Source organism: Lipotes vexillifer, unplaced genomic scaffold (genome assembly GCF_000442215.2).
Source record: "Lipotes vexillifer unplaced genomic scaffold, Lipotes_vexillifer_v1.1 scaffold575, whole genome shotgun sequence".
Lineage (NCBI taxonomy): Eukaryota > Metazoa > Chordata > Mammalia > Artiodactyla > Lipotidae > Lipotes > Lipotes vexillifer.
Genome location: NW_006780198.1, coordinates 3355155 through 3380891, shown reverse-complemented (window position 1 = coordinate 3380891; position 25737 = coordinate 3355155). Strand labels below are relative to the sequence as shown.

Sequence of the window (25737 nt, the reverse complement as noted above, 5' to 3'; positions counted from 1 at the left end):
GCCCAGACGGCGGCAGCGGCGGCGGCGGCCGCACGCGGCGACCCGGCCCCGGCCCCCTCCGCTCCTGACCATGCCACCTCCCGTGCCTCCCACAGAGCTGGTGCCGTCGGAGCGCGCCGTGGTGCTGCTATCGTGCGCGCTCTCCGCGCTAGGCTCGGGCCTGCTGGTGGCCACGCACGCCCTGTGGCCCGACCTGCGCAGCCGGGCGCGGCGCCTGCTGCTCTTCCTGTCGCTGGCCGACCTGCTGTCGGCCGCCTCCTACTTCTACGGGGTGCTGCAGGACTTCGAGGGCCCCTCGTGGGACTGCGTGCTGCAGGGCGCGCTCTCCACCTTCGCCAACACCAGCTCCTTCTTCTGGACGGTGGCCATCGCCCTCTACCTGTATCTTAGCATCGTCCGCACCTCGTGCGGCCCCGGAGACGGCCGCCTGCTTTGGGCTTTCCACGTCGTCAGGTGGGTGGCGGCGACGCTGCTTTCCCTCCTCGGGTCCAGTGACCCCTGCCTGGATCCTGTCTGCTGCCCCTGTGGCCCTCGCCACCCTCTGGGCCCTGCGTCTTGACTGGACCCCTGGCCAGGCGCCCAGCGGGCAGTGTCTGCTCCTGTCCCGGGACAGCCCTGGGCCAGCAGAATGATGCTAGGCTTGCCTGGGAGATGAACTTGTCCTGAACATCGCCGCAGGGGGCGCCCCTTTGAGGCGGCCCCAGCCCTAGCCTCCCAGTGAGGTGGGCGCCTCAGCGCAGGCCCTGGAGGGTGGGAGGGGCCAGAGCTCGCCCTCAGAGCGTGGCCCTGGTAACTTGGAAGCACCTGGAGAGCTGGCGAGGCCACTCTGGGCCCTTGGCCTCCTGCTTCAGTGCGTTCCTGCCATCTCTGCTGACCATGGGGATGGGGGAAGCAGCTGGTCAGGCCGGGAGATGAGTTAGGTGTGAGGTGTGTCAGCCACTCTCAGGCTGCCCTCCACCCAGCCCTTTGCCAGGTGCAGTTCTTCAGCTGTAAGATTTAGGAAGGACAGTCTTGTTTATTTTATCTTTGCTCATCTCTAAACCTCAGGCCCCAATCTCTTGTTATCTCTGTTCGAGATGATCTTACTTTCTTTCCAGAGTTCAGCAACTCTGAAATTGAGGTCAGAGGCAGAGGCTGGTCTGGAAGAGGGCAGCCAGCGGCCTGCAGTCTCTGAGAGCAGAGAAAACCAAGGCCTTGTCCTGCTCTGGCTTTGAAGGGTCTCATCCAAGTAACCCTCATCTACGGAAAAAGGTGGGCCCCTTCCTGGTGTAGTTTCAAGATTCAAACATCTGGTGGTGTCCTCTGGTGAACCCAAGGCAGGAATTTTATAGAGCTTCTTTCCACTTCTCCTTCCTCCAGATACGAGTACCAAATGCTGCCCTAATTATAGGTCCTCTCTGTTAAATACTTGAGTTCTTTCCAAGGGACTGAAGATAGTCAGCACTTTGGTAGAGACAGGTCACCTGGGTGTCACAGCAGTGAGGTCACAAGCCTGCAATAGTCACTTGACCTCCAGGTCTCAGAGCTGTTGGATGGAGGCCAGCTGGTCCCTGGGAAACTAAACGGCCTGCTTCTCGGCTGTTCAAGTCAAAATGTTTGTAGTGAGCCATTCAGATGTGCCTCAGGTGCTGCAGAGACCCACAGAGAGCGGGGCTGCCTCCCCACCTCCCGCATCCAACCTGATCCTACCAACCATTTCGGAGACCCCGTCCTCGGCAGGCTGGTTGGCTGTGGGCAGCGTGGAGCTCACGTGTACTTGAAAAGGAGCCCAAGACTTTCTTTGCAAAATTCTCTTGTCTTTTTCCCCCTCTTTTGAAAAATACTGAATACAATGTATTTTTCAAGTGATAAAGAGAGCCTGGTGCAGCTCCTATAGAAAAGACATTTCCTAAGAAACCTTTCTTTTCACTTCTAGGGATGTTTTCTGTGATGCTTAGGGAAGGCCTCTTAAGAAAGCCCATATGTCCTTCTCTGGCCATAAAAAGGAAGCGAATTGTTCCTCTTCTCTGTTGAATGTGATCCACCTGCTTCTTAAAAGAAAAAAAAAAAGAAGAAAGAAAGAAAATTACTTGTATCCAAGCTAGAAAGGGACTTTGACAGTTTATTCCCTGTCAGAAGTCAGCACTCATGTTGCTGGTGTGAGACTTGGTAAGACCTGTCCAACAGGTTCATGTATTGACCTAGGTCCTCCCAGACTGTATTGCTAAGGACGCTTCAGCATCTTTCTTTGGAGGATGAGTTTGTTGCTGCTGAAGGACCTCTTGGCGTGGGAAATCTCATCTTCACACTGGCAGCCCAGGCCCCCACTCGCTAACCATTTCAAATGACTGCAAATCAGTCCTCTTCTTCAAACCTTCCAGTCTTGGAAAATATTTTACTTTTATTTATTTATTTTAAAATATTTATTTATTTTTGGCTGTGTCGGGTCTTAGCTGTGGTACGCAGGCTTTCTAGTGGCGCGTGGGCTCAGTAGTTGTGGCTCGTGGGCTCGGTAGTTGCGGCACACGGGCTTAGTTGCCCCGCGGCATGTGGGATCTTAGTTCCATGACCAGGGATCAAACCCACATCCCCTGCATTGGAAGGCGGATTCTTAACCACTGGACCACCAGGGAAGTCCCCCGGAAAATATTTTAAAATATGACAACACAAAGGGTTGCTCTCTCTATTCTTATGAGTTGATTTTTTTTTTTTTAAACTGACAAATATCTTGAGAAACAGACAAAGGACATTCTGACGAAATAGTAAAAGCATGAATACTCAAAACAATACAACAGTGAGGTACCATTTTCTCATTAAATTAGAGGGAAAAAAATAGTAAGGCAGGATACTAATGTGATAAATGCAGATGAAACTGGTGTTTTCCTACATTATTATTGGCCATGTAAGTTGGAATAATCCATGTAGAAAACATTTGGTTCATACCCCTTGATCCCAGCAATCCTATTTGTAGGCATCTAGTCTAAGGAGATAAACCAAATTACATGCAAAGTTGGATGTACAAAGGAGTTTGCATGGCATTGTTAGCCAGAACAGTGATGAGAATTTGAAAGCAACCTAAATGTTCAAAAAGTCGGGGATCAGTAAGTTATAGACTACACCCCACCCAGAAGTGTTATGCTGCCAGTAAATACTGGCCATGAACTCTATAAGTCATATATTTTTTAAACGGTATGATACAACGTTAAGCGGGAAAAGCCATCTATAAAGCTAAATGCAGCCATGCACCGCAGGAGGCTGGAGAGAGTCGCAGCCAAGTTCCCACAAAGCGCCTCCATGGCGCCTGGGATCCCATCATAATGCCTGACATAGTTTCCTTTACAGAAAGACTTTATCTCGTTGGGGAAGGAGGGCAGCTTAGACTTTATCCTCAGAGAAATTGCCTGTCATCACAAGCTGCATCAGGCTCCTGAGGTCTTGCAAGGATCAGGCTTTGATCCTGCATAACGCAGGGGACTCACCCAGAGATGATCACCCTCCAGCCACAGCTGATGAGACTTTCCCAAGGCCACAGAGCTGTTAGCAGGAGGCTCAGGGTTAGAACTTCAAGGTCAGTGCCCCTTTTAGGATTCCATCTTGTCTCTTGGCCTTGATAATAATTTTTTAAACTGAGAGATAATTCGACAATCATTTATTTTTAACTTTCCAGATTCCCCCCATTATTAACACTTTACCATGTTAGCTTTACTTATCCTCTCCAATAATTTTTTTTCTGGAACCATGTAAGCATAAGTTACAGGGACTTCCCTGGTGGTGCAGTGGTTAAGAAACCACCTGCCAATGCAGGAGACACGGTTCGATCCCTGGTCCAGGAAGCAACTAAGCCCGTGCGCCACAACTACTGAGCCTGCACTCTATAGAGTCCGTGAGCCACAACTACTGAGCCCATGTGCTGCAACTCCTGAAGCCCGCATGCCTAGAGCCTGTGCTCCGCAACAAGAGAAGCCACCGCAATGAGAAGCCCGCGCACCGCAACAAAGAGTAGCCCCTGCTCGCCACAACTAGAGAAAGCCCGTGTGCAGCAACGAAGACCCAACACAGCCAAAAATAAAATTAAAAAAAAAAAGTAAGTTATAGACCTGATGCCCCCAATTCCTAAATCCTTCAGTGTGCATTTATTTCCAAAAGACAAGGGCAGTCTCTCTTTTTTTTTTTTTTTGCGGTACGTGGGCCTCTCACTGTTGTGGCCTTTGCCGTTGCGGAGCCAGGCTCCGGACACACAGGCTCAGCGGCCATGGCTCACGGGCCCAGCCCCTCCGCAGCATCTGGGATCCTCCCACACCAGGGCACGAACCCGTGTCCCCTGCATCGGCCGGCAGACTCTCAACCACTGCGCCACCAGCGAAGCCCAAGGACAGTGTCTTGCGTGACCACGTACACCTCCCCAAAGCAGAGAGTAACGTGGAGCAGTGCCAGTATCTGATTGTGTCATGTGAAGAAGCAAAAAGGCAAAGCAACTAAAAAGAAAAAAATATGTGTGTGTGTCTGGTAAAAAAAAAATCTGATTGTGGATCTATTGAGGTTCTGCCAGTTGTCTAATAAGGTCGCTGATAGCAAAGGGACTTTGTTTTCATGTCTCTTTATCGTCCTTCAATCGGGAGCAGTGTTTCCGTCTTCCTTGGTGTTTCACGACTGGTCTTTTTGAAGAGTACAGGCCCATTATTGTGTAGGATGTCCTCCCTCACCTGGGTTGCCTGATTCTTCCTTGGGAGTGGATTCAGGATCTGCACCTTGGGCTGGAATCTCACAGAAACCTGTTCTCGCTTCCTACCTGGTGGTGGCTGGAGACTCTGATTTGTTCCGTCCCCCGGTGATGTTCACTTTGATTGCTTGGTCAAGGTGTTATCTGCCAGTTCTCCACCACAGTTACTCTTGTTCCGTTTGTAATTAATAAGGATCTTGTTGAGATAAACCTCCTGGAACTCCTCAAGGTCTCACCCAAGGGTTTCACGTCCCCTGATTCCGACAGCATTCTGCGGTGACTCTTGTGAATGTTGCCGCATTTTTAAAGCGTGAGAATATTCTGTGTTCAGGGAAAGCCCTGTGATAAGTCCCTTTCTACTGTGTCTTAGCTGTGGAGGCGGCATGGTACCGACACCACATATTTTATTGATTGACTGCAGTATAGTTGATTTACAATGTCGTGTTAGTTCCAGGTGAACAACACAGTGATTCCGTTATATATTTATATTGTTTTTCAGATTCTTTTCCCTTATAGATTATTACAAAATATTGAGTATAGTTCCCAGTGCTATACAGTAGGTCCTTGTTGTTTATCTCTTTTATATAGTGTGTGTGTTTATGTTAATCCCAAACTCCTAATTTGTCCACCCCCCTTTCCCCTTTGGTAACCACAAGTTTGTTTTCTAAGTCTGAACCCATATTTTACATGCATGTGGATAAGCATCTGTGACCGTGTGTTTGCAGTTCTCACCTAAGAAAGGGCTGGGCAGCTTAGCTTGCAGCGGCTATGGGCGGGGTCATTTCCTTTCAGATAAGATAAGCACGAAACCATCTCTGTCTCCCTGCAGAAGGTGACCTGCCTATCAAAAGCAGTCTTCAGCCCCTCTTCCCCTGCAAGGTGGTGGGCTCCTTCTGAACCAGTACGGCAGGGTCATGGACTGTCCCCTCACCGCTGGGCCAGGTGTATCCTGTGATTGTTGGGGGAGGTCAGGCTGGGGCGCCTCGTCTCGCCGCGTCAGAAGTGGAGCCCAGGCCGAGCTGGCAGCCTCGAGCAGCCTTTGGGTTTCTTCTAGCTCCACTGAAGTGGGGATGGGTGTGGGCATGACCCCCGGCCCACGTGCCCACCCACCCTCTGGCATTTGCTGGAGGCTCTGGAGGAAGAGAGAAGTCTATGGCATCCCAAGTTCACCATGAAAACCCCTGCTGTGGGGATTGGGAAGTTCCAGCGCAGAGAAAAGGGGACCCGTGGGCCCCGAAGGGGAGAGCCTGCAAGCTCTCTAATCAGACACCGGCTCACTCACAGCGGGGCCCAGTGACAAGGCCCCAAGTGGGCAGTGTCTGAACGGAGGGTGAACCCAGTGGTTGTGTGAACAGCACCCCACGTCAGACAGTGCTCCCCAAAATGACAAGAGCTAAACCGGCTTTGTTTGCTGAGGGCCCTGCTGCAGTGAGGTCTCTGCGCTGCATTTGCGTGTCTGTGGGACACCCGCTGCGGCACCAGAGGCTGCCCCTTGACTCTTCCGGGGCAGAGTCAGAGTCTACCCCGGGCCCAGGTGGGCAGGAAAGCGTCCCTGAGCGCTGCACAGTGCTCCTCGGCACCCACAGAGCCAGGGCTGCAGAGGCCCGTGCCAGGGGCTGAGTGTTTAGAAGTTCCCTTGGACGCCTTTCCCCAGCTCTGCGGCCAGGGCTACCGAGCGACTGACCTCGCGGTGGCCTGGCCAGTGGCTGGCACCCTGAACTCCCACGTCCTGCCCCCTGCCCCACCCTTAACAATAAGAGCCCATTGCTGGGGCAGAAACCTCCAGGCGGCCTCCTCGGGCCTGGATTCCTTGCACCAGACTGTGCCCCCTGCAGCTGCATCCCTCCTGGCCGGGCCCGGCTCTGTCCTGCTCCCAAGAGCTTTGGAAACTGGCACATGGTTGCCGGATAGTTTCGTTCTCAGAGCATCTTGGGGTCATGGTCACATTCAAGGCCTTCCATAGGCCCCAGGCACATGGACCAGGCTCTGCTGTTTGGGGGAGAAGACCCTCTTGTGGCCTTCCCATCAGGTGCCACCCCACACCAGAGATCTGTAGGAAGGGGGAGGTTTGGGGGGAGGGGGGAGTGCAGGAATCCAGTGGTGGGTTGAGCAGACCTTGAGCCCTTGGTGCGGAGGGGCAAGGGTGTTCCCAGCCCTGACTGTGAAAGCTGCTCTGTCACCACAGGTGTCCCCCTCCCTGACTGGTGGGACAGGTTTCAGAAGATCCCCAGCTGGGCAGACTGGGAACTCTGAAGGAAAGCCAGAGCCTTGCTCTCGGGGGACACCGGCCGCCTCTCGTGGTCGTCTGACAAATGCCATGGAATCCAGGTGTGGGGCGCGGCCTGCTCACCGACCGCCTGATCCCACGTTGCTTCACCTTCTCATGGGGCATCTGAAGAGCAAAGTGAATGTCGAGTTCCAAAAGCCAAGCTCATGACCAGTCTGCAGGGCGTTTGTCAGTTTACCCCTCCCCTAAGCCTGCTGAGGGCCCCCAGCTCTGCTGGTCTGGGTGTCGGGGGGTGTCCCAGGGCTGGGCTGCCATCCCCTGCCCTGGCATGTCTCTCCCCCAGAGTTGGTAGAGAGCATCTGCCCTCGTCTGCTGTGGCTGCCCTAACAAAGCCTGCAGACTGGGTGGGGTGCTTAAACAACAGACATCCCTTCTCTCCCGGTCCTGGAGGCTGGAAGTCGGAGATCCAAGTGTAGGCAGGGTTGGTTTCCGCTGAGGCCTCTCTCCTTGGCTTGCAGACGGCCGTCTGCACCCTGTGTCCTCACACAGTCATCCCTCAGTGAGTGTCTGCATCCTAATCTCTTCTTACAAGGACACCTGTCCTATTGGATTAGGACCCACCCAGTGACCTCATTTTAACCTAGTCACCTCTTTAAAGACCCTGTCTCCAGATACAGTCGCATCCCGACGTACTGGGGGTTAGGACTTCAACACAGGAATTCGGGGGCAGGAGGGGACATACTCAGCCTATAACTGCCTCCGAAGCGGGAGGAAGCCAACTTGGAGTCTGGCCTCAGTTTGCAGGCAAACACACGTGAGAGCTGGGGCCTGGGCACCTCTGGGAGCAGCTCTTGGTGCCCCTCCAAGTGGGGGATTCTGCTCAGAGAGTGGTCTGCAGGCCCCCTCCGTCTAGGTGACCCCAGCCACCCTGCTTCTCCGCCTGCATCACAGGTTTGGAGAGAAGGAGCCCCATTGGTCACCTGCTTTAACCATGTCCCTCCTCAGTGCCTTTCATAGCATCCACTGCACGTGGTCACATGGCTTCCTTCCCTTGATGGGGGACGCTGCCGGTTTAGCCCTTGGCTTTGGGACTGAGCAGGATGCCTGCCCTTTCCTTCGGCCGCCTGAGTCTGCTCTGCTAGCAGGACGTCCCCAAGAGTCTTCCAGTACTCAAGGCCCAGCTCCAGGCCCAGCACGTCCTCACATGCCCGCCCTGGTGCCAGCTTCACAGTCTCAGGTTTAGAACGTGGGTACCAGGTGTCCACACGGAGGCAGGACAGTTTGCTGGCCGTTCTCCATCACCCATGTCTGGGCATCAGGGCAACCCCTCTGACCAAACACCTTCTGGGTCCCAGTCAGCTTACAGCCCTTGGTCTGTTTCACATGTGCTGTTGTTAAGCCGTATCTTACTTGTTCTGATTTTGTTTGTTTTTTGATTGACGGCTGCTTTTTTTTTTTTTTTTTGAAGGGATAAAAAACTGTTAAGTGGTACATGTCAGAAATTAGCAGTAGACATTTCTGGAAAGTGAGAATTAGGTCACACATGTCTTTGTAGAGTTCCTCCCAGAGTTGGACACCACCTACAACTCAGGGTGGCCACTTGGCCAGAGAACAGCTTGGCTTATTGAGGTCACCAGAGAGATTTCCTCCTGGCTCTGTAGGTGAGAGCCTGGGGCAGGGCAGCTTCAGCCCCCTATCCTTTTCATCCTCTGTCCAGTGGTGGCCTGGAGCCGGCTTGTGGGACCCGATTGTTAAATTTCAGGGCATTTTGTGGGCTGATTGTTAGATAGAACATTGTTAAAAATTAAATTATATAAACTTACAATTAAATAAACTGCATTAAAAACAAAAGTAACGTACTCAAAACTCCTTAGGTCCTAATTATACTTTTAAAAAAATTTATTTTATTTATTTATTTATTTTCGGCTGAGTTGGGTCTTCGTTGCTGCATGGGGGCTTTCTCTAGTTGCGGTGAGCGGGGGCTATTCTTCATTGTGGTGTGTGGGCTTCTCACTGCGGTGGCTTCTCTTGTTGCGGAGCACGGGCTCTAGGTGCACGGGCTTCAGTAGTTGTGGCTCGTGAGCTCTAGAGCGCAGGCTCAGTAGTTGTGGCACACGAGCTTAGTTGCTCCGTGGCATGTGGGATCTTCCCGGACCAGGGATCGAACCCATGTCCCCCGCATTGGCAGGTGGATTCTTAACCACTGCGCCACCAGGGAAGTCCCCTAATTATACTTTTGTTGATTTGTAGAGCAGATGTCAGCAAACTTTTCCTGTACAGGACCATAGAGTATTTTCAGGGCTGTGGGCCATGCTATCTCCGATGCCACTGCTCAGCTCAGCTCTGGTAGCTTGGAAGCAACCATGGATGATATACAACCAGTGAGTGTGGCTGTATACAGTAAAACTTTATTTTAAAAAACAGACTGAATCGGGAGCTTGGGATGGACACATACACGTGACTGTATATAAGACCGATAACTAATAAAAACCCACTATAGAGCACAGGGGCCTCTACTCAATACTCTATAATGACCTATATGGGAAAAGAACCTAAAAAAGAGTGGGTGTATGTATATGTATAACTGATTCACTTTGCTGTACACCTGAAACTAACACAACGTTTCAAATCAACTACACTCCAATTTAAAAAATAAAATAAATAAATAAAAAACAGATTGGGCCAGATTTGGTCTGAGGGCCCTAGTTTGCTGGACCCCTGTTCTAGATTTAAGAAGGTGATAGAGAAAACGTTAGTAGTAAAGATTAAATGCAAAAGTGTTTCTTGTCTCTGTACTTAAGCCCTGGCGGCAGCGACGTTGGGGCAGGTGGGAAGCCGCATATTTCAGGGGGAGGTGATGAGAAGGGGCCATGTCCCAGAGCAGGAAAAAAGAAGAAACATTCTTCCAGTGTTGGAAAAGTATTACCTGATCCACAGAGAGGTCGCTCATGTCAAGTCGACCCAGTGAAGTCCCAGCTCTCGTCTGGTGCCCCAGGTCTTCCTCATTTCACTTCCATCTTAGTCATTAAGGAAAATGAAAAGGTCAGCCACCTTCTCATCACGGAGCTACTCTCATTGGCTGACTGCAACCACAGGTGGGGTGCAGATACCAGAGTTCTGCAAAACTCAACAGAAGCCTGTGAGAATCAATTGGCTGTGTGGAATGTACGATAAGGAGTATTGTGTATTTTATTATTATTTACAAATTGTGTGCCCCACATCCTTTATATCAGTAAAATTCATAATCAGTTTATGTTTGTGTACGTGTACACAGACACACACACACACACACACACACACGTGTGTAGATGTCTTTCTGATGTTAAAACATCACCAGCACACCATTGTCTGTATCTGTAAATTACGAGTCTGGTGGAGCCTGCTTGGCGGGGTTATTAGACCATCCCTCCCACTCCATCCCCACTGCTCTCTGAGGTCACCTTTTCTTCCACCTCCACTCAGGTACCTCCCCAGGCAGCTTCTGGCCTCAGCAGAGCTGCTGTCTGTGCTTCAGTTCAAACAGCAACTCTGATTGATCAACCCACATGCTCAGCCCTTTCAAAGCCGTCTATTTGGTCTTCCCTCTGGCTATTTTCCATCACAGATTCAGCTCCAGGCACACCCCAGTAACACAGGGGAAATACATCACTGGGTAGCTTTTGTACAACAGACCTAAAATTGTAAAATGTGGGGCTGTCACCAGGGGCCCTGGTCCCCAGGGGCCGTAGGGATGCTGAGGAGGGAAAGAAGCTGCTTCCTCCCGCCAAGCCTGTGCTCTCCCTTCCCGGCCGGGGTGGGAATCCTCGGCTCCAGTCCTGCCGGGTGTTGGTCCCTAAGCACTGCTGTCCCATCTCTAATTTCAGGATTTCCGGTTCAGCCCTTTAAAAGCCTTTCACCTCCTTTCAGTAAAGTCCTTGCAGTGAATATTTAAAGAGTAAATTGGGAAAAGCTGTCTCAGTCACTTGGTTCAAACTTCATTCATTCACTCATTCATTCAGTTCATTCATTCGTTCATTCATTCATTCAGCAGGTCCTAGTTTTGCCCCTATCGTGTGCCAGGCACTGGTGTAGATGCCAAGATAGAGCAGTGAATCCACATGGCCCTCGCCTCATGGAGCTCATAGCTGACATGTGTTGTCCTAAAATCCCAGGATGGCGTGAGTTTTAAAACAGTAACCCTTTGGTTTGTTTGTTTGTTTGTTTTTATGGTACGCGGGCCTCTCACTGTTGTGGCCTCTCCCATTGTGGAGCACAGGCTCCGGATGTGCAGGCTCAGCAGCCATGGCTCACGGCCCCAGCCGCTCCGCGGCATGTGGGATCTTCCCGGACCGGGGCACGAACCCGTGTCCCCTGCATCGGCAGGCGGACTCTCAACCACTGCGTTACCAGGGAAGCCCAACCCTTTGGTTTGATACTAATATATATTAACTCACCAGATCGATAACTTTGCATAGCACAAACATTTAAAATAGACACACTCCATCCATTTGAAGTATAACTTGGTACCTTTCTCATAATCCTTGTTTTTTTAATAAATTTATTTATGTATTTATTTTTGGCTGCATTTGGTCTTCTTTGCTGTGCGCGGGCTTTCTCTAGTTGTGGCGAGCGGGGGCTACTCTTCGTTGCGGTGCGCGGGCTTCTCACTGTGGTGGCTTCTCTTGTTGCGGAGCACGGGCTCTAGGCACGGGGGCTTCAGTAGTTGCAGCACATGGGCTCAGTAGTTGTGGCGCACAGGCTTAGTTGCTCCACGGCATGTGGGATCTTCCCGGAGCAGGGCTTGAATCCGTGTCCGCTGCATTGGCAGGCGGATTCTTAACCCCTGTGCCACCAGGCAAGTCCCCACCATCCTTTAATTTCTATGGGGTTTTGGCTCTTGTGACTTCAAGGAGGATGTGCTGCTACTACCTCTGCTGGGCTGTCGGGGCAGCAGAGCTGAGGGTGGCACCCAGTGACCCGCCCCAGGCTCTGGTCCCTCCTGCAGCGGCCAGTGAGCGGAGGGGGTACCAAGTCTTTCCTGGGCCCAGGAAGCGGACTTTCTCCCTTTCCTCGCCATCCCTGCCCTGCCTCGTCCCCAGCCCTGCAGCATTTGGAGAACCTTATAAAAGCACAGCCCTTGTAGCCTCGTTTTGGTAACAGACTGAGTGCAACTGTGGCCTCATCATTGTTCTACGACCTTCTTTCAGAAAGAGCCGATATTCCTTACACAGAGCCCTCAAGACAGAACCAGTTTCTGAACTAAACATTTTCCTGATGACACTTGTCCTATTTACTTACTGCTTGTTCTCTGGGCGGCCGACCTACCACGTAGGCCCGTGTGTCCTCCTGGGGGCAGAGACTGCGCAGGCCTCATCGTCCCTGGTGGCTACACCGCAGGCCCGGATCCTGGGACCTGGGGACAAGCCTCACGGACAACATTGGTCGTAAATGCGGACACGCTTACCCTGTCCCGCGTGCTGGGTGTAACGCTGATGAGTTTATTCTTGTGACAACCAGCAACGATGCTCTGCTCCAGGCACCGTGATAATCCCCACTCTGTGGAGAAAAACACGGATGTGTTGCAGCCACGTGGGGCAGGGCCGAGACTCGGACCCAGCCTGCTGCATCGCAGTCCAAGCTCTTAACCACCCTGCAGGGCCGCCACATAGCTTCTGTGTGTCCCCCTGGCTGATTTAAAAGGCTTGGCAAGGAGACTCGTGTGGGGACCACTGGGTAGGGGCCTTGGGGCTCAGCCCTAATCCCAGCTGTGTTGCCATTGCAGTAAACTCTAGAAAAGTCAGCCCAGCACTGCACTGAGAGGGGGCCCCCGCCCCAGGCTTTGTGCTTTAGTGGGCCCCCTTGGGCCCTTGCCAGTGCCCGCCCCTTCACATAGAGCAAGGAGGGCTCAGGACCGAGGAGATGTGTCCGCCTGGAGCCCAGGGCCCCTCTTCTAGTTCCTGCTGTGGGTGCACGGGACCCAGACAACCCCAAGCCACCAGTGTGTGCACCCCTGGGCCCAGGCTGGCCAAGGGGGCCTGACTGTTGGTGGGGTGTGTGGATGAGGCTTGTCCGCGTGGGCTGGTGTCTGCGGGCCAGTGCACAGGCCCCTCGGTGCAGGAAGGAGCCGGCCGTCCCGATGCGACAGCATCCCAGCGCCAATCTCCGAGGAGCCTGGCAATTCTGAAATAGAACCCGGCCTCCGAGGGCTTGGGAGGGTTTGTCCAGGTGGGAGGCCAGGGCATCCCGGGCTTGGCAGGGCTTGGGCAGAGCAGGGCTGGGCTGGGGGATTTGAGGACTCCCGCCCCTCCTTTCTCCGGGAACACTGTCTGCTGCATGCTTGGAAGAGCACTGTCCTTCTTGCCTACACAGCATCCCGGTCCCTTCGCCCTCGCTGGCTTTGCCGGGAGCCGGGTCTGACCTCACCACCTCCCGTCTGCTCCTTATTCCTCAGCTGGGGGATTCCACTGGTCATCACCGTGGCTGCTGTCACTCTAAAGAAGATCGGCTATGACGCCTCGGACGTGTCCGTGGGCTGGTGCTGGATCGACCTGGAGGCGGAGGACCGCGTGCTGTGGATGCTGCTGACCGGGAAGGTGTGGGAGATGCTCGCCTACGTCACGCTGCCCGTGATCTACCTCCTCATCCGGAAGCACATCAACAGAGCGGTAGGTGCCCCACGGGGCCCCGGCCCAGAGCTCTGTGTGGCCACCGTGTCCTGGCATTGGGGTTGGCTGCCGTAGGGGACGGGACTGGTGACCGACCAGAGTGCCGGAGGGTTTGCTGTGCCTCAGGCACTGTGCCGTGCGCTGAATTAATAAGCATCGTGGGTTGACTGGTTTGCTAATTATGCAGCCCTGTCGGGAGCGGGTCCTGTTATCCTCCGTTTGTGGATGAGGAAACGGGGGCTCACCGAAGTTAAGGGGCTCCCCAGACTCGCCCAACTCTGACTGACCTGCTGTGAAGCCAAGGAGGCTGCAGGCTCAGCCTGTGTTCTGGGCCGCAGCTCTCTACTGCCCCCTCCTGGGCAGATCACCACGGTCGCTTAACCTGGAGAGGAATTTGGATGAAAGATAAGCAGTAGCCAGCTAAGAATTGAACTGGCATGCCCCTGGGGAGAGGAGGCCACAGACTTTCACAATCAGCGACACAAATAACTCACTTCTTTCTCCTTGGTGATTAAAATATTATAAGTGGTAGAGTTTTCAGGCTGTCAGGAATTCATAAATCAATAGGCTGGGCTGCTCTGAAGTCTCCTAGACTTCTGGCCAGAAATTCTAGGAAAGAATGGTTTCCCTCTGATGATCTGGCCAAATTGTTCCTCGCTCTGGACTACCGGTTCCGCACATGTAAAGTATGGGCTTTCTCCTAGCCACAAGCAAACTGCTACCCCAAAAAGCCTCAGGTTAGCCCATCCATTGATCCGCTCAACCATTCATTCAGTGTGTTTTTATTGAGCATCTACTATGCACAAAAGCTCTGTGTGTCGGTGGGAATGCTAATGAGAGCTCAGGCATGGATCCTGCCCTCCTAGGAGGAGGCAGAAGTGTAATTACGATGGAAGATGAAACGGGGCTGGAGCAGTAACATCGTGAAAGCTCTGGGGATAGACTTCCAAGCTCATTCTGCTGGTGTGGTGCCTGTGTTTCTTTTTTGCTCTGAGTTTTCAAGGCTGTAATTGTAGGTGAGAATGTCCCCAGCTTTTGACTTTCGGGTGTGCTGCTGGCTCAGCGGTCATTTCCAAGTGTATAGGGTGCTCCTCGCAGCTGTCTGACACCTGACCGCCACCCTGTATGTGGGATCCACACATTCGGTTCTCTTTTTACTCCAAAATTCACCTGATTCTCACCCCTCCCTGCCGCCCTCTTCTGGTTCAGCTTGGAGTCGTTGACAGAGATGCTGGCAGGGCTTACCGATGGGTCTGAGATCCTCTTTGTCTACTTAGGGTTTTTTAGTTGGTCTCCTGCCTGGGCCGGGGCTGCCCTTCTCACCTCCTCTTTTCCGTTGCCCTGGGAAGGTCCCGGGCTCCCTGATGAAAGCTCCCAGGAGCCCCACCAGGCTCTGCCCATGACCTCTCCATGCCCTCCCCCAGCTGCCTTTTCATGTGTTTTTTTTTGGGGGGGGGGCATGCTGCGGGGCATGCGGGATCTTAGCTCCCTGAGAACCCGTGCCCCCTGCAGTGGAAGCACAGCGTCCTAACCACTGGACAGCCAGGGAAGTCCCCCTGACCACCAGATTTTAAATTGGCACCGCCAGCTCTCCCTCCTGCCCAGACTCTTAACCACTGGAGCACCAGGGGAGTCCCTCGTGTGTCTGTCTGCCTCCCTGCCCTTCCTGTAGCGGGGGCAGGAAGCCTGGGGCCCTGCCTGTGAGGCTGACCAACCCCCAACTGAGAATGGTCCTCTCCTACAGCTCTGTGGGTGTTTCCAGAGAAAAGGAATACTAGTGAGCAGGGAGGTGAGAATGTGCGGGTGGTTCCCTGCCTCTAGCTAGGAAGGAGACCTAAAAATAAATGAACTGGGCGAGCTTTGCCCTGAGAAAGAGCAGACCGGCAGCTGTGGCTAGCGCCCGTCTAGTGCCCGGCTCCCCCGCCCACCCGTGTGGTCCTGGAGGGGGTGGGTGGTGCTGTTCTCTGGGTGCTGAAGGCCCCGGGGAGGAAGCATGTGCTCTGAGCAGGTGAGCTGCAGCAGCTCGGGTGCTCAGAGATGCCAAGGGGTGTGGCTCTTCTCACCTGCACCTTCAGTGTCCCCCACAGAGGACCAGGCTCAAAAACACATCTTTGTTATGGAGCAGTGTTTTCTTCATCTATTTTTAGAAATTCGGTCGTGATCTGGAACTGCCTTTCCTGTCACTGAAGGGCATTCCGAGGAGCGGGGAAACCAAAGCTGGCGGCTGCTCACCTTTTCTTCCTGTCCCAGCTTCGGGCAGAGCCCCTGCTGTGGGGCAGGCCGGCGGGGCTGGGAGGACACAGCAGGGCCGGGGGGTGGGGTGGGGGGCTTGCCTTCTGGAGGAGGATGACTGTGAGCGATGGGCCTGATAAACGAGGGTGAATGGCGTCCAGGAAGGAGGAGGATAAGAGCTATGAGAAGCAGACAAGGATAAAGAGCTGGAGGCAGGGACAGGACCACCTGGGAAACGCCTTTGCAGTTTAAATAGGTTGTCAGGATAGCCCTTGTCCAGAAGGCGACACTGGAGCAAAGACTTGAAGAGGGTGAGGGAGTGAGCCACGTAGACGGTTGGGGAAGAGCATTACAGCTCTAGGGAGCAGCCTGTGCAAAGGCCCTGGGGTGGGGTGTGCCTGGCATGTTTGGAGCATTAGGAGGCCCGTGTGTCTCGAGAAGAGTAAACAGGGGGTACGTAACAGGAATGAGGTCAGAGCTAGACTAGGGCTGGGGATATCGTAAGGAACGTGTGAAGTGGGGAGACACCAAGAGCTTTGAGTGGAAGACTGGCTTGATCCGACTTAGGTTTTCAACGAGCCACGCTGCTTCTGTGTTGAGAGTAAGACTGCAGTGGGGACGGGGTGGGGTGGTCAGGGCGATAGAGGAAGACCTGCCAAGAAGCAGTGGCAACTCTCCAGAGAAGGGGTTGGTGGTGCTTGGACCAGGCTGGCGGCAGTGGCAGTGGACGTCCAGGTCTGGGTCTCTTTTGAAGGCAGGGCCTGCAGGGTTTGCCTATGGATCGGACGTGAGTTGTCGCACAGAGAGAGGGACCAAAGGCCACTCCCAAGTTTGGGGCCTGGACAGCTGGAAGGACGGAGCTCCCGTTAGCTGAGATGGGGAAGCAGGCAGCAGGCTGGGGGTCGAGAGCAGGCATGTGTTTCGGACCTGAGAAGTTTCCCACGTGCTTTAGACACCCACGTGGGGTGTGGAGCAGACAGTGGATGGAGGAGACAGGGCAGAGGTGGGAACCTGGGCTGCCGGCCTCAGGCACTGCGCGGCTCACGACCTCCGCGTCCCGGGGGGGGGGCGGGCAGCCTGCGGTGGGGCTGGAGGGGGCGGGAGGGCCCCGTCTCTCACGTCTGCTTTGTGTGCTCCTCGCGCAGCATGAGGCTCTCTCCGAGTACCGGCCCCTCGTGTCCCAGGCGCACCAGCTCCAGCGCCGCACCTCCACGGCCGATAAGAAGCTGGCCCTCATCCCGCTCATCTTCATCTGCCTCCGGGTCTGGAGCACCGTGCGGTTCGTCCTGACCCTCTGTGGCTCCCCGGCAGTGCGGACCCCAGTGCTCGTGGTTCTGCACGTAGGTCTGCCCCGCCCCCGCCCCCGCCCCGCCCTCGCGGCTCCCGGCGACCGCGGGGTCAGCAGGGTCAAATCCCTGTACCCGGGCAGGCAGGCAGGCAGGCAGGCGGAGGGGGGGGGGGGGGGGCCTCTGCCCCACCTCGCCTTGCTCGCTGCCCCACAGGGAGCCTTGACGAGAGAAGGTGGAAGGTCAGCGTGGCTCGAGGGCAGCCGGGGGGTGTTAAGTTGCTGTCCAATGGCCTAGGAGTAGCCCCGGGAGAGTTGACTGACCCTGAGTCCTTCCCAGCCCAGAAGACCCGGGGACACGCCTGCAAGTCCAGGCCTGCCCGGTGCTCAGCCCAAGGCCCACGTGGCCAGGGTCCCCCGCAGACCAGCCTCAAGGGGTGGAGGACCGGGTCCTGGGTCTCCAGCACTTCCCGGCCTCCCTGCGTGTGCTTCTCAGGCCCCGGCCCTGGCACTCACGCCTCTCCCTTTCTCCCTGTCAGGGGATCGGGAACACCTTTCAGGGGGGCGCCAACTGCATCACGTTCGTCCTCTGCACCCGCACTGTCCGGACTCGTCTCTTCTCCCTCTGCTCCCGCTGCTGCCCTCAGCCTTCGGCTGCCGCCGAGAGCCCGCTGGGCCCCCCAAGGCCTCTGCACCCTCCACGATGGGCGGGCGAGTCTCAGGGGCCCAGGCGGGCCGCGGATGATCTTCCAAGCACCTGAGCTGCTGCCCTCCTAGTTCTGGGTGTGGGTGCTGCCGACCTGGGGCGGGCGGCGCCGAGTCCCCTCTGCAAGGAGCAGGGCATCAGCTGCACTGTCCGCCTTCGGCTGCCGAAGCTCGAGCCCCGTGGGGAGCAGCGCAGACTCAGCTTGTCTACCTACTCAGCCCTCAAGCACGTCCCGCTCACACCGCATCCTTCTGCACGCAGGGGAATTCGTCAGCATGTGGGCTGCACTGAGATTCAGGGAAACCCGTGGTACCAGGTTGCCTTGCGGTCCGGGCGTCATCGGCCTCATGACCACACAGCACTGTTTACAGCTGGAGGGACCCACACCGGTGGGAAAAGCACAAAGAGATATATATACACTGGGCACCCATCCTCAAGAAAATGTCAGGGGGTACCAGCGACGTGGCCCCCACTGTGGTATCACAGAGCAGACTCCTGGTTTGTCAGGGCGTTGAGATTCCCCTGAGAGCCTGGCTTTTCTCGGATGGCTTTGCTGGTCAACGAAAGGGCCAGTTACCTTTCACCAGGAGGTTCCCCCCTGGTGACCAGCATGAGCACAGCCGCACACAGCTGCACAGGGCAGCTGGTCCCCTGGGGCCTCCCGAGTTCTCTCCACGGGCTGCCAGCCCTTGATGTATGGACTGTGTTTGAGTTTCAAGCAGAGGCCAGGATCCAGACTCCTGTCTCCCCCAGGCACTTAAAATTAAAATGCAGGCCCCTCCTCCAATGCAAGGGCTGGAACAGGACAGGAAGAGGCCACTGCAGAAGTCCCCGCAGACGCCCCACTGTCACTTGGGTCTGTTCTTGAAAAGACTGAAACGGGTGAGTCGGGGAAGGATCTGGCTCATTCATTTCCTAGGTTAATTTTTTTATAGGAAAGGCGACCAGAGGGTTAGGGAACACCCAAATACTGATTCCTCCCTGAAGGTGAAGGTTTGGGGGATTGGTTGGGGGAGAGTGACGCATGCATCATGGGGTGATTTAAAAGAAAAAGGATTTAAAAGAAGCATCCGTATCTCTATAACCTATGACTCTTCCACCAACCCTTTCGTCTTAGGTCAGAAAACAATTTCTCTGTTCAGTCACAGAAGCCACTAGCTAAGAGTGGGAGGTGTAACTGTCACCGTGCATGCGGGGCCTTGGGGAAGAAAAGTACAACTAACCCGATAGGTGCCCCTCCCTTGGGGCCCACGAGAACTCTGCAAAGCTGATTTTCTGAACAAGTAGAAGGGATCTGGATTAAAACCAAAGCCACACCCTACTGTTAACTCCTCTTTTACTCTCAAAAGCAAAATCTGTAACAGGAAGAGACTCTGAAAGGAATAGTCCTCTATAGAACTAGGTCCAAAACGCTCCTTTTGGGTTCCCTTTTTAAAAGAAGGTTTTATGAAAATCAGCAAGAGGTGAACATCCCTTTAGGATTCAAAGAAAGCTCTGGGCTGCCCTACAGAAAGCTACTTGGCAGTAAGGCGGTCTCCTTACAGAAATGGCCCACGTGAGGGGAGTCTGGGGTTCCTCTAAAGACGTTACAGCTCATCATGGGTGCCTAGCTGGTAAAGAGCCTCACGTCAGCTTCTAGAATGGAGCAGAAATTCAGGAAGTTGCTTGCTGCAAGAGAAGATGACTCACGGCTGAGTTAGAGTATGGGCCCTGGGGGAATGATGCTCGAATACCTCTTGTTCTGAAGGGGGCCCCAGAGGCCTTGGCTCAGATGGTGCAACATCGATGCCCGCTGGGCATGGCCTCTAAGGACAGGCCTGAGACCTGGGTTTCCCCAGACCGGCTGCAGCCGGAAAACACCCGCAGAGGGAGTCGGGGCTCAGAGAAGAACATCTCCGTGTGCCCGGGCACGTTCTCCCTCACGTTCTCATTCCACCTGTGAGTTGCCGCTGCTGAGTATTTCCATTTCCCTCCCTCTGCTCCCCACCCCGTCTCTGCAGACGGGTGAACATGTTACTGCGAGTGGCGGACACGTGCGGTCAGGGGAGGGGTTTGTCCTGGTGCCCGGAGCGTTGCAAACAGCACCATCATGAAGCCCAGGAGGGTCTCCTGCCTCGGATCAGAGCCAGACAAAAGTGCGTTCCTTTTACACGTGGCTGGGCGCCCGTGGGTTCTCTCTCTCGGCCAGTGTAGTTAATGTTTACCCACCCTCACCCCCCGGGCACAGCTGTGTGACCTCGGCCTGGACAGGGGCTGCGTCTCAGCCCCCAGCCCCTCTCTTCTCAGGCACTTGCTGAACCTTGGTCTTTTCCTCAGGTTTACTAAACACTTTCTGCCTCTTTGTGCTTCAGAGTTGTGTCTGTCTGTTTTTGTTTTTTAATAAAGATTATGATTTGGCCCAGGGTTAAGGGTGCAGACAGAGCTCTGCCTGTGTCCACAGCAAGAAAAGAACATTTTTGCAGGCTTCCCGTCTCGGCATAATGGCATCGCGGGAGGTTTTGTGCACGTGCAAAATTGTAATGCAAACCCTGACCGTCTGGGTCAAGGCCAAAGTCTTGCTATTTTACATTAAATAAACTATATTTCTTTTGTGTATTTGGTAAACCGACTGCCGTTGATGTGGGTGCGGGTCGGCAGTGCGGCTCAGACGGGCCTGTGCTGTGGGGCAGGTCCAGATCTTTCCACACGGTTGGGCCCTGGAGACCACGTCTGTGTCCTTCTCTGTGGGCAAATGCAGTCGGGTAGGTGGCCACCTGGTTGGTATAGCCAGCTTCTCCTGAGTTTGCCTGATAGAATCTCTGGTCTGCATTGGGAGCAGGGGTGGTGGTGTTTAGAATACAGATTCCAAGGCCCCATCCCATATGAGGATCAACAGAGCCAAGTTCCGAGGACCCGCAGCTTAGGGCTAAACTCTCACGAGTGAGACACTCCAGATACTGAGCCACCAACCCTGTCTCCCTTCTTGCATGAGTCTATCCCAACACCCGGCGACCCTTTGCAGTGGCAACTAAGGCTCCCAGGTGGCCGGGAACTGCTGGGGCACAAGGGCTCTTCTCTGAAGGAAGCAGCCTTCCAAAACCAGCCATCAGAGCCGGCTGCCACGTTCGGTGCAGACCTTCGCAGCCCTGCAGCCCTGCCATCAAGTCTTTTTTTTTTTTTTTAACTGCTACATCTTGGGAACTTTGCTCCTAGAAGCGTTCCTTGTTTATTTGTTCTACTTTCTGGATTTTGTAAAGCTAAAAATACATCAACTGTCAAGAGGGTGAGAGGACAAGCCACAGACTGGAAGAAAATATTTGCAAAAGACACATCTATGTATCTATACAAGATGATGGATGCTAACCTATTGTCATCTTTTCACAATGTATGTGAATTGCCATCACACTGTACACCTTGAACTTAAACAGTGAGGTGTGTCAATTATTTTTCAGTGAAACTGGGGATTGGGGGGGAATACACATCTGATAAAGGACTGTTACCAAAATATACAGCGGACTCTTTGTTTTTTTCAAATTTTTATTTATTTTTATTTATTTATTTTTGTCTGCGTTGGGTCTTTGTTGCTGCACGTGGGCTTTCTCTCATTGTGGCGAGTGGGGGCCACTCTTCGTTGCAGGGCACAGGCTTCTCATTCCAGTGGCCTCTCTTGTTGCGGAGCACGGGCTCTAGGCATGCAGGCTTCAGTAGTTGTGGCACGCGGGCTCAGTAGTTGTGGCTCGTGGGCTCCAGAGCGCAGGCTCAGTAGCTGTGGTGCACGGGCTTAGCTGCTCTGCGGCATGTGGGATCTTCCCGGACCAGGGCTCGAGCCCGTGTCGCCTGCATTGGCAGGCAGATTCTTTTTTGTTTTCTTTTCTTTTCTTTTTTTTTTTTTTTTTTTTTGCGGTACGCAGGCCTCTCACTGTTGTGGCCTCTCCCGTTGTGGAGCACAGGCTCCGCACACGCAGGCTCAGCAGCCATGGTTCATGGGCCCAGCCGCTCCACGGCATGTGGGATCTTCCCGGACCGGGGCACGAACCCATGTCCCCTGCATCGGCAGGCGGACTCTCAACCACTGAGCCACCAGGGAAGCCCTACAGCAGACTTTTAACACTCAGCAATAAGAAAACAACAACCTGATTAAGAAATGGGCTAAAGACTTTAACAGCCACCTCACCAAATAAGATACACAGATAGCAAATAAGCATATGAAAAGATGCTCCACATCATGTGCCACCAGTTAACACAAATTAAAACAGCGAGATACCACTACCCACTTATTAGAATGGCCAAGGTCCAGAACATCGACAACAGCAAATGCTGGCGAGGATGTGGAGGAACAGGAACTCTCATTCACTGCTGTTGGGAAAGCAAAATGGAGCAGCCACTTTGGAATGAAGTTGGGCAGTTTCTTACAAAACTAAACATACTCTTACCAGCAATCACGCCCCTTGGTATTTACCAAAATGAGTGGAAAACTTGTGTCCACACAAAAACCTACACACAGATGTTCATAGCAGCTTTATCCATAGCTGCCCAAAACTTGGGAGTAGTTAAGATGTCCTTCAGCAGATGAATGGATAAATAAACTGTGGTGCATCCAGACAATGGAATATTATTCAGCACTAAAGAGAAAGGAGCCATCAAGCCATGAAAAGACATGGAGGAAACATAAATGCATTACTGAGTGAAAGAATTCGATCTGAAAAGGCTGCATGCTGTACGATTCCAACTATAGGACATTCTGGAAAAGGCAGAACTATGGAGACAGTAAAAAGATCAGTGGTTACCAGGGGTTGGGGGCGGGGGAGGGAGGTGGAGCACAGGGGATTTTTAGGGCAGTGAAACCACTCTGTATGACCCTATGATGATGGACACTTGTCAATACACATTTGTCCAAACACACCATGTCCAACACCAAGAGTGAGCCCTAATGTAAACTCTGGACTCTGGGTGATAATGACGTGTCAGTGCAGGTTCATCCCAGGTGACAAGGGTACCACTGGTGGGAGGTGTTGATGCTGGGGAGGGCTGTGCAGGTGTAGGAGCTGGGGGCACATGGGAAATCTGTATCTTCCCTTCAATTTTGCTATAAACCTAAAACTGCTCTACGAAAATAAAGTCTTAATATAATTAATTAATTTAAAAATACATTGACCAGCCCCTAGAAATGCCTTGCATCTTTTTTATATTAATTTTGTTATTAAGATGCAACTTGGCGGGGAGGGATGGATTGGGAGTCTGGGATTGACATGTACACACTGCTGTATTTAAAATAGATAACCAACAAGCATCTACTATAGAGCAGGGAACTCTGCTCAATACTCTCTAATAACCTGAATGGGAAAGAATTTGAAAAAGAATAGATACATGGGGCTTCCCTGGTGGCGCAGTGGTTGAGAGTCCGCCTGCCGATGCAGGGGGTTCTACTGTTCATCTATATTCAATGTGTAACACACAATCAAAAAATTGTAAGACACATTTTTCAAAATGATAAAACCCACTGTCAACAGAGAAAAACAGCAATACAACCAGACTTAGAGATGGTGTATATACTGGAACTTATAGGACAGACACACTAAAACAACTCTAATTAATATATTAAAAGATCTAGTAGAAAATAAGGTTGACACTTAGTAAATGGGAAATTTCAGCACAGAGATGAAAGCTATACAAAGAAGCCTAATGAAAACACAAAAAATGAAAAACATGATATCAGAATGAAGAATTCCTCTGATGAGTTAATCAGCAGACTAGACATAATAGAGGAAAAAATAAGTAAACTTGTAGAAAAGTCAACAAAAATGATCAAACTGAAACACAAAGAAAAAAGTGAGTGAAAAAACAGAATGGTGCATCAAGAGCTGTGGAACAATACAGGCTAACATATGTGGAACTGGAATCCCAAAAGAAGAGTAGAAGTATTTGAAGAGATAATGGCCCAAAACTTCCTAAAGTTAATTTAGAGAACCCCAAGCAGAAAAAATAAAAGGAAAACCACATCATAGTCAAACTGCTGAAAAGCAAAGTAAAATTTTAAAGGCAGAGAAGAAAGAAGCCTTACATTCTACAGGAAAACAATTAAGAATGACAACAAGGGCTTCCCTGGTGGTGTAGTGGTTGAGAGTCCGCCTGCCAATGCAGGGGACACGGGTTCGTGCCCCGGTCCGGGAGGATCCCACATGCCGCGGAGCGGCTGGGCCCGTGAGCCACGGCTGCTGAGCCTGCGCATCCGGAGCCTGTGCTCCGCAACGGGAGAGGCCACAACAGTGAGAGGCCCGTGTACCTCAAAAAAAAAATGACAACAGAGTTCTCATCTATGCAAACTAGAAGATGGAGTGACATTTTTAAAGCGCTGAGGAAAATAAACTGTCAACCTAGAATTTTATACCCAATTATAATGTATCCTCAAAATGAAGGCAAAATAAAGATGTTTTCAGATGAACAAAAGCTGAGAATTCATTGCCAGCAAATCTGTAGTGCAAGAAATGTGAAAGTCAGTTCTTTAAGGGAAATCTGGATCAACACAAAAATATACCAAGCACTGAAAATGGTAAAAATGTGGGTAATTTTTTTCATTTTCTTCATCTCTTTAAAAGATAAGTGACTGTCTAAAGCAAAAATAGTAACATGTCGCAGGATTTATAGCATATGCGGAATGAATAACAATAATAGCACAAGACGCTGGAGAAGGAAATGGAATTATACTCTTACACTGTATGTAAAATGGTATATTATTTGAAGGTAGACTGTGATAAGTTAAAATTGTGTATCATAAACCCTTACAGCAATGACTAAAAAAAAAAAAAAAAAAAAAAAAAAAGAATAGATACATGTATATGTATAACTGAAAAACTTTGTTGTACACCTTAAACTAACACAACATTGTTAATCAATTATGCTCCAGTATAAAATAAAAATTAAAAAGAAATTTAAAAAAATAAAGACAATAAAATTATTACACTCAAAAAGATACAGCATACACAAACTTAAACAATACAAAATTAGCAGTGTCCTGTCCTGTTTCTTCCGGGCAACCACTTGGGAGGGTGTTTTAGCTACTCTCTCTTGCCTTGGTCTCCGTACCTTGAACCAGATGCTACGTGCTTACCCGTGAGAAAATGGAAGAAGCCTTTCCCGGCCGGCGCTGAGAGGCTTTCCTGAGACCCTCCACTCCTCTTTAGGTGCTGTGTGCCTCTCCCCATCCACCCCATCTCCCCTCGGTGACCCTTCATCACCGCTTCCCTGACCTTCCCACCAGCACCCTCGTCCTGCTTAGGGAGGCTCTGAGCACCACCCAAGGCACAGTCTGGCCAGGTGACCCGGCCTGAGGGGCTCCAGGGGATGCAGCGAACAGTCCAAGGTCTCAGGCCTCCTCTGACCTGTACCTGTCCCCCTCTCTGGAGTCGCCTCCGCCTTCCTCACCCCAGCAAACAGCACACCCTTCCATGCTGGTGATGCTTGTGGCTTTTCCCGACCCCAGCAAGCAATCGTCTGACACCAGCTGTAGGACCAGCTGGGTGTCCTGCAGTTCAGTTCTGACACTGTCTACCTGGAGATAGCATCACACCCACAGGTGAAGGTCTCAGTCCTAAAGACAGTCTCCCCACTTCAGATACCAACTGAAAGTCCAGGCTGTCACCTGTGCTTCTGACCAACCACCTGTAGACTGGAGATTCCTACTGGAGACCCCCTCTTTGGGTTCGATTAATTTGCTAAATTAACACACAAAAGTCAGAGAAACATTTTACTTATTAGATCACTGGTTATTACCATGGACATAATTCAAGAACAGCCCGGGGCTTCCCTGGTGGCGCAGTGGTTGAGAGTCCGCCTGCCGATGCAGGGGACATGGGTTCATGCCCCGGTCTGGGAAGATCCCACATGCCTCGGAGCTGCTGGGCCCGTGAGCCATGGCCGCTGAGCCTGCGCGTCCAGAGCCTGTGCTCCACAACGGGAGAGGCCACA

The 25737-nt window shown here is 52.5% G+C and overlaps 1 protein-coding gene across 1 annotated transcript in view; it reads left to right on the top strand.

The window, feature by feature from the left end:
• The first annotated feature begins 70 nt into the window (after positions 1-70).
• GPR157 (G protein-coupled receptor 157) overlaps positions 71-25737 on the top strand; it is a 36760-nt gene continuing 11093 nt past the window's right edge. The window contains exons 1-6 of the mRNA XM_007453330.1: positions 71-453; positions 13357-13570; positions 16948-17142; positions 17627-17798; positions 17865-18022; positions 19541-19731. Of these exons, the coding sequence (XP_007453392.1) occupies positions 71-453; positions 13357-13570; positions 16948-17142; positions 17627-17798; positions 17865-18022; positions 19541-19731 (1313 nt within the window). The remainder of the gene's footprint in view (positions 454-13356; positions 13571-16947; positions 17143-17626; positions 17799-17864; positions 18023-19540; positions 19732-25737) is intronic.